General features: G+C 34.9%; 2 protein-coding genes across 2 annotated transcripts; one reads left to right on the top strand and one right to left on the bottom strand.

Moving 5' to 3' along the window:
• Nucleotides 1-46: 46 nt before the first annotated feature.
• LOC128676485 (acyl-CoA Delta(11) desaturase-like) lies at nt 47-3,545 on the bottom strand. The gene is made up of 4 exons (XM_053756619.1): nt 3,426-3,545; nt 1,860-2,064; nt 1,224-1,560; nt 47-1,135 (listed from the first exon to the last, which is right to left on the bottom strand). The coding sequence occupies exons 2-4, from the start codon at nt 2,056-2,058 to the stop codon at nt 631-633; spliced, it is 1,041 nt and encodes a 346-aa protein (XP_053612594.1). The 5' UTR covers nt 2,059-2,064; nt 3,426-3,545; the 3' UTR covers nt 47-630.
• Nucleotides 3,546-4,983: 1,438 nt separating this feature from the next.
• On the top strand, nt 4,984-8,619 carry LOC128676514 (uncharacterized). Its single transcript, XM_064436464.1, has 4 exons — nt 4,984-5,026; nt 6,109-6,311; nt 8,108-8,223; nt 8,492-8,619. The coding sequence occupies exons 1-4, from the start codon at nt 4,984-4,986 to the stop codon at nt 8,520-8,522; spliced, it is 393 nt and encodes a 130-aa protein (XP_064292534.1). The 3' UTR covers nt 8,523-8,619.
• Nucleotides 8,620-11,284: the final 2,665 nt, after the last annotated feature.

Genomic DNA, 11,284 nt, shown 5'->3' with positions numbered 1-11,284 from the left:
ACAGATGGGTTTCCATTACCATCAACTAGTATGCATCTGTCTCTGTCGCTCACATTTGGAATGTATCGTTTCATCCTGCCATTACAGGGATCAAGCTATATTTTACACACTACAAGGAAGATTGATAGAAACCGGCTTCGTCTTATATTTTAGGAATTTATTTTATAAAAAATTACATTGTCACAAAACATGTAAGTACCTACTATTAAAAATTCTACTATTCCCATATAAAAACCTACTTAACCTAGTTTAACAAATATAAGTTAAATATTTATATTTTCAATATTTCTAAAACAGAATTTGCTACAAAAGACACATTATTGTTTGTTACAGGCAATTTGTGTACGATCTACTAAATGTATTCAACTTCAAGTAATAGAAAAAAATATTTAGCATGTAGAATGATATCATCATGTTCAAATCAAATTTGTGAAAATACAGATAATAACAGGTTTTGTTTTACAAAATTCCTTTTTGTATATTCCTATTACTCGACGCATTATCGTTAACATTTGCTGTTATTAATTTTGAAATAGTTTAAATTGAAAATAAAATATATTTTCTTCAATGAAAAAGAACTATTTGTGTCCGAAATCTCCAGAACTTGTACTATATATGTATTCATTAATGTTATTGATTGCATTTTCCCATCCTATTGTAATATTTGGTGCAAAAGAAATCCTGCTTAACTTCATTATTAGGAATGTAGTACAGATCAGTACCATCGCCGTTTTTCAGTACTCTGCCTCTGACTATATCCTCCGAAACGGTTTTCAAATCGTACGCCTGTCCGATTTTCGCCATAAAATCTATAAACGGAGCCGTTAGGTTCAATCTGTAATCCCCAATTTCCGAAGCTCTGTAGTCGTACGGAAAGCTGTGGTGGTAGTTGTGAAAGCCCTCTCCCAGTGTGACTAGGCCAATAAATGGATACTGCGTCCCAGGAATCATTTTGTCGATGGGTCTGTAGCCCACTAGGTGGGCTATGCTGTTGATAGTATTCACGAGGTGCATCACCATATTCATACGGAAAATGTTGGACCAGTACGCTGCATATAATGATTCTCCAAATAATGCAATAGGAATATACGTGGGGATAACGTATGCTATAATTGTAACTAGATAAGCGAAATACCTAGAAAAATAAACATCAAGATTAATAGAAATAATTTCAAGTCCATATCACCAACACACACACAGAAATAGCAGCAGTGTATACTTACTCATGTTGGAATTTGACAATAGGGTTATTCATCAGATCTGAAACGTCAATGTGTTTCTCTCTTTTAGCCACTTCTGGGTGTGGTTCAACTAACATCCACCCAAATTGTGAGAAGAAAAATCCTCTGGTTGCATTGTGAGGATCCGCATCAGTGTCCGAGCAAAGATGGTGCAGGCGATGTCTCCTCACCCACGTGATTATGGAGCGCTGGTTGGTCAGGATATACAGGAATGTGAGAAGCAGTTGCAGAGGGGCCCTGGCCTTGTAGGCCCGGTGCGACCAGAGCCGGTGCACGCCTGCCGTCAGCGCCAACATGCATGGATACACCAGCGAAAATGCTTAAAACATATATGATATTATAGTCAAGTAAAAGAGAATCAAGTTAACATTGCACATTACTTATAGATACATCATATTTTTTTAAATTATGAAATGAATTTGCATGTAATTCGGAAAAAAAAAATACCATATATGACTAATGACGCAATCTTAAAGTAGACAAATGACGGAACCCCATCTAATACTACTTGTTTTGTATGATTATACAAAATATTATGTGACGTGTATTATTAAATAAGGACTTTGTACAAAAAAGCCTGTATATGGTATTTATATCTCATAAAAAATGCATACTAACTGAATATAATAGTTGGAAGTTTCGCGCAAGTCAAGCAGACATATCCCCCGTAGAAGCCCCCGAGACCGTAGATCATCATTACAGGGGATTCAATCGGGTGGAGTTTGAATTTCCAAGCGTCTGCAGTAAAGGTGTCCAGTCTTTTAAACTGCGGCTTGTCTTCCACTAGCCTCGGTTCAGTTTCCACATGGGGAGACATGGTGTCCTGATCGAGTAAATAATTTAAATAGTAAAAATTTGACCGTTGACATAGAAACGATCAAGAGATTTTACAACTGAATACCCTAAGAAAAAAACAAAGCACATTGAAACAGGTTTAGAGCCATACCCTATTGCTCAGTTGTAAAAATCTTATGCACAACAAATCTCACACACTAAAAATCAACATTTCTAAGAGAGATCTTGTTGCATTCAACTGTATGTAATACATATGTAATACTGCAAACCGTTGAGAAGGAGTTCTCTTGTCTTTTTTCAACTATAAGACAAGCGATTTAACTTGTGCAATTTACATCTATCATTGGGATAGATAAAACTAAATAAAGACTTGAAAAATAGGAATATTATATATCCTTTCTTTGTAGAATTTACACATTTCAAAATGTTGCCAAGATACTTTGTTGCCGAACTACTTTCATAGAAGATGGTATTTAATTTACCAAGTTCTTTACCAGTCAACTAAATTATCAAAATTTCTTGCTAAATAATACATTTATGGAACCAAAGGTATTTCTATTATTAGGTGAAAACTTGTAAAATGACTTTTTACGAATTCGTGTAGACCGTTGGACAAAACCGATTGGGATAACGGACGGCTCGTTCCGGAGAGGTATTAACCTAGAAAGGTTAGTGAAACAAAGACAATCTAAATTTAGAAATCACACAGAAAATTAGCAATAAAATGATGTGACAATAATTAAATGACAAAATGTGAAAGAATATTTGTTTCTTCGGCTAGCTGGGCGGAAGAAATTTGTTATTTTGTTTAGCAATTATTTGATGAATACAATAATAAAAAAGAAAATATCCTTATCTTTTTCATTTTAGTCCATTCACAAGAAAAGCTCTCGAAAGGGCGTAACCTTAGAATATAATCACTCCGTTATCTACTCGTAAATGTACGTGGTGACTAAGGGACAAATAGCCTATATATAAAAGCGGAAAACACTCACTCACTCACGTTTCGTGGTACCACCAAATCTCGGAAAAGTACTGAGCCCATGAAGAAGAATTTGTAATAAATAAATTTTACCAGTCTTAGAATTTACAATATATAATAACTGAAATTTTACTTCCGATTCCTTTCAAGAACTGAAATTCACGCGTGCGAAGCCGCGGGCAAAAGCTAGTAACAATATAATTCACAAAGAGAGTAGGCAGTCAGTTACGTCAAGCAGGCGGTGGCCGGTCACAGCGGAATCTTCAAATCTGAATAAGGTTTATTTTTACGCAGACCCCGAGCTTCGCGGCCTCGTCGCCCAGAATATATCGAGAAATATAAGGATCAGAGATAGAGAATAAAATATTTAAAAAAAATAATGAAAATGATAAAATCTATTCACCAACCGAAAAAGTCGAGTTCAATCATAGATGCGTGAGCTTTGGAAATCCGCGTTCACCCGCACTGCGTCCTCCTTATCAATAGGCAATTGTTTTAGAGTTATTCGGTTAAATATTGCGTACGTCTATGCTAATGAGAGGCATATTTTTTAGGCATACCCATTGTCATATCGTTAATATTTTTTTAAAGATGCACCAAGACCTTTACTCTTTTAACGGGCCCGGGGGTACTCGCGGACAACAATATTTATGTAATTTTGCGTTATTGTCAATATTTGTTTTACTCCTCTCGGTAACTAACTTTTACTAGTACCGGATATTAAATAAAAAAGACAATGTATTTTTCTCCCCTTGTTTTTGTATATCCCGAATATGTGATGAGGCAAATAATTTTAACTTTGGGCTTTCAAGAAATACTCTATCGCTTTATCAAAAAGTCGACAACGCACCGGCTGCGGTGTTTGCTTACCATGAGGCTACCCGCATGCTCGTTTACCCAAAATAAACTATTCAATTTAATTAAAACTTATATTGGACGTGAGCCCTGTGTGTAAAACTCAGATCGTATAAATTATGAAAATGGAATTAGTGCCTCGGTTTATGTAAAAAACATTACGTACATAATGTAATATTAAAAAAAGTATATAAAAAATACAATGAATCGTCACCCCAGTAGGTATAGGAAAATTTCTTGTACTCCCTTGGACGATGCACAGAAGGCATAAAAGCCTTGACAGCTGAAAACCAACAACTGCCCAAAAAGGATTAAATCGTTCATCATCGCTTTAACGATTAGATCGTTCCATCACAGCTAAATCTTTAAATATAAATAAAGAAAATCATCCTGAGTTTTTAATTCAAGAATAATTGCTAATTTTGCTTGCATTATGAGACTAGTAGAAGCCAATGGCGGAAGGTCTAACTTATAATCTGGTATAGGTTTCATCCCGACACGTGGCTTAGAACCAGAGATAATGACGTTAATATATTATGTACAGACCCACGAAACTAACGCGGGCGAAGCCGCGGCTATATTGATAAAAATTATATATAGGCAAAGATTATGTGTATATATATATATATATATATATATATATACACATAATCTTATATATATATATATATATATATTAAATTAAAAATTGCATCAAATTTGTTGAATAAGCTAAGTAGCACTGAAACATTTCATTACATGAATTTATTCCATTAACAGTTGCTGGTTGAATGCCTACTTCCATTTAACATACCTACTTATTTACTTTTTTTTATTTCTCATAAATTAAGATCGGCGGCCCGAAAGGTTGTTCTTTTTTAACAGTAAAAAATGCGCTTACGTATTTATTGCGCATTAAAAAAATGTTGAATTTTCTTTGCAATTTGTAGTTTCCTTAGTAGTTGGATATTTGATGATATATCGAAATGTCATCATCCAGTGACAATCGTTATTGAAACAAGACCATAGATTAGTGAAAGTGCACACACTGTGACATAAATAACCTTTGCCGGAAAAACCTTCTTATTTAATTTAATTATACTTACACAATACATTATTATGATAAGCACGATGGCGCATCCAGGAACGTCTCCAGACGTAGGAACTCCTCAACGTATTGCCCATCCGTCCATGCATCCGTATGTCACAGCCACTTTTTTCCGAAACTATAAGAACTATACTGTTGAAACTTGGGAAGTAGATGTACTTTGTGAACCGCATTAAGATTTTACACAAAAATTTTAGGGATCCCCATACTAAGAAATGAAATATTTTTTTTTATCAAATCCATACTTGTGATGTATTTATTTTGATGAGGTTTCTAATACATTTTATTTCTAAACTGTATTCAGTTTAGAAAAAAAATGTAATGTTTGCGCAAGAGACACTTCCAAAGAGGTAACTTCTAATATAAGAGAATGATAAAACAAAAAAAAAACAAATGTACACTATGTACACTTCCATCGAAAATGTGTTTGAACGAATTCTAGTAAGTCGTTTTTTATACGTCATAAATCGATCAACGGGAACGTTTACGTTATGTTACTTGCTGCAATAGACGAGGGCGACCACCATTCATGGGCGAATTCGACTCGCACTTGGCCGCTTTTTCTTTTATGTGCTTGGTGAAACTATCTCTCGGTTTTCCTGGGTTCTTCTTCCTTCTACTGTTCTTCTATAATATACCTATTTCCCTCTTCTATTTTCATTGGATAATAATGTCCTGTTGTCTCTATTCGGTTTGGAACTTCTTCGTTACAAATTCTTTCTTCCCAGCTGATCGATTTCTATTTCCGCCAACAACATATCTTGAATGCATCAACCTTTTCTTATCTTTTTTTATCGAAGTCCACGTCTCGCATATGGATGCGAGACGTGGATATACTACAAAGCTATGCTACTTGTCTATTCCTAAAATCTTTCCGAACAATATGTCGCTATACTAGTGAAAATCAAAAACATCTACCATATAATCACATAACATATAATTACATAACATATAATCACATAATTAGTAATTATAGTATAATCATAATGGCATAAAATATATTATTCAAATATATAGTGTCGTATGCCGTAGAAAGTAAAAAAAAAGTAGAAAAGCGCACCCAAGACGCTTAACACCTGAGGAAGAAACTAGAAAAATGCTCAAATGAGAAATTGAGATAGTCTGAATTGCATAAAATATATTCCCAGATATTAAATCACTGAACAAGCTATACCAGTCGTTCTCCGTGTACACGAACACACGAAGACTGCTGACGTTCGCGCCTGTGCCGGGAGCCATCGAGTGTCTGGACGGGGTGCGCGCGTTCGCTATGATATGGGTCATCATCGGACACACCTTCGTCAACCAGATCTCCGGGCTGCACATGGCTAACCCCATCGATTCTTTGAATGTGAGTTATTTTAGTCTTTCTCTCTTTCATTTCTCCATGTTCCAAATTGCATTCGACCTTGTAGGCTTTCTTCTGACTAATATCACTAATGCAAAAGCCTATGCAAAAGCTTTCACGGCAAAATCGCTGGATCATTTTTATAAAATTATGATGGAATAGACAAAGGCCCTGTAGTTTCAAAAAAAAACTTACACTTTTTCAGTTCTCCACAACAGGCAAGATAACAAGAAGTACCTATTATAATATTGCAGTTTTCTACATACTATTGATTTACCTACAGTCTTTTTGTGAAAAAATTAAATGTAAATATTACTTACTTAACCATTACTCAACCATAAGCAAAACGCTTTACTACATATAAAGCGTTTTGCACAAATGATTAAGAATCTTTGAAATAATGGAACAAAATAAAAATGATCTAAATGGAAAATTACTAACTGGAGTACTAAAAATCATTAATTATAGTCATTATTACGAGTATCTATATGATGAAGATACGGATAAGGGTACACAGATCGTAGATATATATATGTACATACTGGAACATGGACTTTGCGCCTGACTCATCATGGAGTCCTTCTTCTTGTACAACTTTTCTTCAATGTCATCTACTTAGACTTTAAGATTATTGTTTTAAAAACTATTTGGACCTCAGTCCTGATAAAGGTAGCATAATTACTTTTAGTCGTAAGGGCAATCCAATTGTCTACGACTACAACTTACTGGGTGAAAAACTGCAAAGGAACTCCGCGGTTCGCGATGCGGGGTCCATCATGATTCCAATCTATTATTTGACTGTCATGTTGACAATATTATAGCGAAAGCTTATCGAGCGCTAGCCAAAGAGTTTCAGTCGGTTAAAACTCTTAAAATTCTTTATTGTATTTTTGTTTGTAGTCATTTGGAATACACCTAACAAATTTGGAATCCTTAATATTTAACATATAGGTCACGTATCGAAAGCATTCAGAAGAAATTTGTCCGTTTTCTGTGCTATCGCACCGGTCACAGATATGATGGTAGTGAATATAACGGTCACTGTATCAGGCATCATTTATTGCCCTTCGAGAACAGGCGAGATATTGCTGACATTGTATATCTGCGTAAAATCATGGCAGGGTGTGTAGATTGCTCTGAACTTCTTCGTTCCTTATTTCCTTTAAAGTGCTTTATAAACATTTTAGATCTTGTGCGTTTATTTAGATTCCATATGTCTCAACAAATTATCGAAGTAATACTTTTCTCGTGCGTGCGAGTAATAGTGTAAATGAACTGGTTCGTAATTCTGATATTGATATGTTTAACTGTAATGTTTCAGCGATAAGATGCTATATCTATATCTTAATTATGTGTGTGGCCTACTGTGTTGCATGTTGCTCTAAATTCATTTTTATCTAAGTATTTTTGTAATTATCATCTATAATTGGCTTCTTGTAACCCATTGACATATATCTACTTTTTAAGAATGCAAGCTGTTGGTTCTCCTTGAACATGTTAAAATAAAATAAATTTGGCTCGTTATGGCTACTTATATAATGAGACTTTTATCGCTTAGTCTTTGACCTTGTGGAGGTCATCCATGGTGAACTCAATCCATTACTTTTTTGAAAACTACTAAAAATAGTATAAACCTAATTATTTTAGGTATCCTTTGAAATCTAATTGAAAACTTTCGCGTTTCATTCTAATATTGAAATTCATTTTTATCTTCGTGCTAAAACTAAAGATTTTAATTTCTTCTTTCGTAAAGAATGTGCACTTGTTTTATCTGAACCGGCTTCTGCCTCCTGCTGCAGGTGTCTCTGTTCAGCCGCGTGACTGGGAAGAGGTCGCTCGGCATACGCACAATTGTCACGTGTATTGGTGGAACACCCTGCTATATTTCCATAACTTCCACAACCCTAGCAGTATGGTATGTATGAATATTTATTTTAAATACCCATACAAACCACTACCGATTTAATTTCAAAATATAACCGCATTTGTTTATACAAGTGGCTGAGATTTTTTCTGCAGGCTTCATATTATCAAGCTTGAGGCAGTATATGGATACTGCCTGATCGATCATGGGATCGAAAAGGCAGGTTCAAACCGTATTCGAGTCGCTGGAATATGTATGCCAAATTCAACTATTTTTATAGAATATTTTTTTTGTGTACAAATACACGTATTTCTTCCAGTGCCTCCCTCACTCGTGGTACTTGGCTATAGACTTCCACATGTTCCTCCTCTCCCCCCTGATTCTGTTCTGGGTGGTCAGCGGCAGAAAGCGGGCCGCATGGGTGGCCATCCTCACCGGGCTCTTGGCTCATCGGATCTAGCATCTACAACTTCATGAAGAATTTCCTGTCCATTACCTTGTGGTGAGTTTGAACAACACGTTTGTGCTTATCTGTCGATTTAATCAAAGTAATAAAAAAAATGTTTATATCGATTACAAATCAATACTATAATAATGACATCGCTGGTCCTACAATGGTGCCGAAAGTCTAAAAATGTATAATTGATTTGAACAAAGTTCATTACGTATTGTTACCGTACCGATTCTAGATAAACCCTGGTGATACTATCTCCCATCAGCAATAACGCTATTAAGTAATAAACACTTTATAAACACTATTACTTAATAAACACTTCATAATACTATTTAAATTTAATTTATCAACGACTGACTGAAACGTAAATTCCATGTGATCAAATGTAAGACATTTGTCTGTAAGACAAGAGATAGTAAAAATATTAGTTCTATAATATATTTGATTTTCTTTTATTACTAGCTTTTGCCCGCGGCTTTGCCCGCGTGAATTTTATTTCTTAGAAGTAATAAAGTAAAATCTCAGTCATTCTTTTATCGCGTATTCTGTAAGACTGGTAAATATATAAGTACATAATTCAAATTCATATTTTTCTCATCTTTAGTTAAATTTCCCGTTTCCCGCTACGTGTCTCGTCCCGCAACTTATTCAATCCCGCTTCCTGTAATGTAAGTATCACATACCAGTTCCTACATATTGTCCCATCACGTTTTCGCAATATGTCCTGTCCCGTTTCTGCTACCTACGTGTCTGCGTCCCATTTCCCGCTACTGGTCTCTCTTCAAAAATAATGAAATAAATATACATATAATACATATAACAAAACTCCTGTACATTGAATATATTTCAAAATTAGGCGATAGAGTCATAGTAACAAAGAAAGAATTCGAAAAAAAAAACTCTGTCTGTTTGTACACGCTAATCTTCGGAAATACTGGACAGATTTGAATGAAACTTTTTTGTTATATAGCTATTAAGCCTGGGCAAAATATAGGGTATAAATTATTTTCAAAACTGGAACTTCTGATGGAGAACAATGATGGTACAGCTAAACTATAGGAAATATAGAAATTACGCCTTAACAAAAGTTGTTCAGCCTGATAAGCATTTTCTGTTGAGATATAAAAATTGAAGATCTGAAACACCTGATGTAGACCCATAATGGTACCGCTAAACTATAGGATATTTAGAAATGACGCCCTAACAAAAGTTGTCTAGTCTGATAAGCATTTTTTGTAGAAGTATAAAAGTCGAAGATCTAGAATAACTGATGCATACCTATGATGGTCTAGATAAACTATAGGAAATATAGAAATGACGCTTTAACAAAAGTTGTTCAGCCTGATGAGAATTTCCTGTTGATGTATAAAAATTTAAGATCTGAAACACCTGAAGATGAGTCATAATGGTCCAGCTAACTGTAGGAAATATATATTTCAGTCGTATGAGCATCTTCTGTAATAGGTATCGTTACGCTTTGTCTGTACAGTTAAATTTCTCTCCTTTTGACTCCTTACCAAAAATTGTTCGGCCACCCGAACGAAGTCGCGGGCATCTTTATTTTAGTTATTGCTGATTAATTTTTAGTTATCGCTGACTGAGATTTCGTGATACGTGAGTAAGTGATATGTGAGTTTTATATATATCGATAGATAGAAGAAGATAGGTATATTTTAGTTTAATTTAACATATTTTAAGTTTAATAGATTAAATTTTTGAAATTCCTTCATCAAATTAGAAAATAAGATCTTACTCGGTTTTGATTTCTCATAGTTTTGTTAAATCACCATACCAGTAGACAATTCCGGGCCCAATGGCTGGACGACGAAATTATTTGAAACTAGCTTTTGCCCGCGGCTTCGCCCGCGTGAATTTCATAGCAAATCTTAGTAATTTTATCGCGTACTCTGTAAGACTGGTAAACATATATGATTAAAATTCGCATTTTGTGTCGTTCCCGCTTCCTGCTATGTAATGTAAAGTAGATATCCCATACCGTTTCCTACATTTTGTGCCATCATGTTTTTTGCAATGTGTCCCATCCCGTTTCCCACTACGTGTTTCCTTCCCATTTCCCGCTCCTACTCCCACTCCCGCTTTCTGCAACACGTGCTATCCCATTTTCCATGACGTTTTACGTCCTGGTTTTTTATTAACCACAAACGTAAATTAAACATTTTTTGTATTTACTATTACTGTTATTTGCTACAAAAAGTAAGAGAGCCAATTTTCAGCTTTTTATCTTGAAAATTGTATAGTAAAAAAAAAGTGTTAAAGTCCCATACAATCTTTCACCCCCCTTATGAATGGGTTGAGGGTTAATTTTCAGAAAAATCTGAAACATGTATTCATTACTTTGTTGTAAACAACCAAAATCCAAATTTTCAAGTCATTAACTTCAACGGTGTAGAACTTTCATATTTACAGATTTCACCCCTTTCACCCCCATCGGAGTAGAATTTCCAAAAATCCTCTCTTAGTGCTCACCAAATTTCAGCTTCCCGCCCAGCAGTTTCGGGTGTATGTTGTCTGTCAGTCAGTCAGTCAGTCACTCAGTAAAGGAAGAGTTTTATACTGATATATTGATACTGCGCCCATTATATCTATATCAGACTTTAATCGATAAAAACAATTTGTTTATATTCTGTTTACACCTTT

The sequence above is a fragment of the Plodia interpunctella genome, chromosome 16 (assembly GCF_027563975.2).
Source record: "Plodia interpunctella isolate USDA-ARS_2022_Savannah chromosome 16, ilPloInte3.2, whole genome shotgun sequence".
Taxonomy (NCBI): Eukaryota; Metazoa; Arthropoda; class Insecta; order Lepidoptera; family Pyralidae; genus Plodia; species Plodia interpunctella.
The sequence above is the reverse complement of the archived record's forward strand: the minus strand, read 5'-3'. Positions and strand labels throughout refer to the sequence as shown.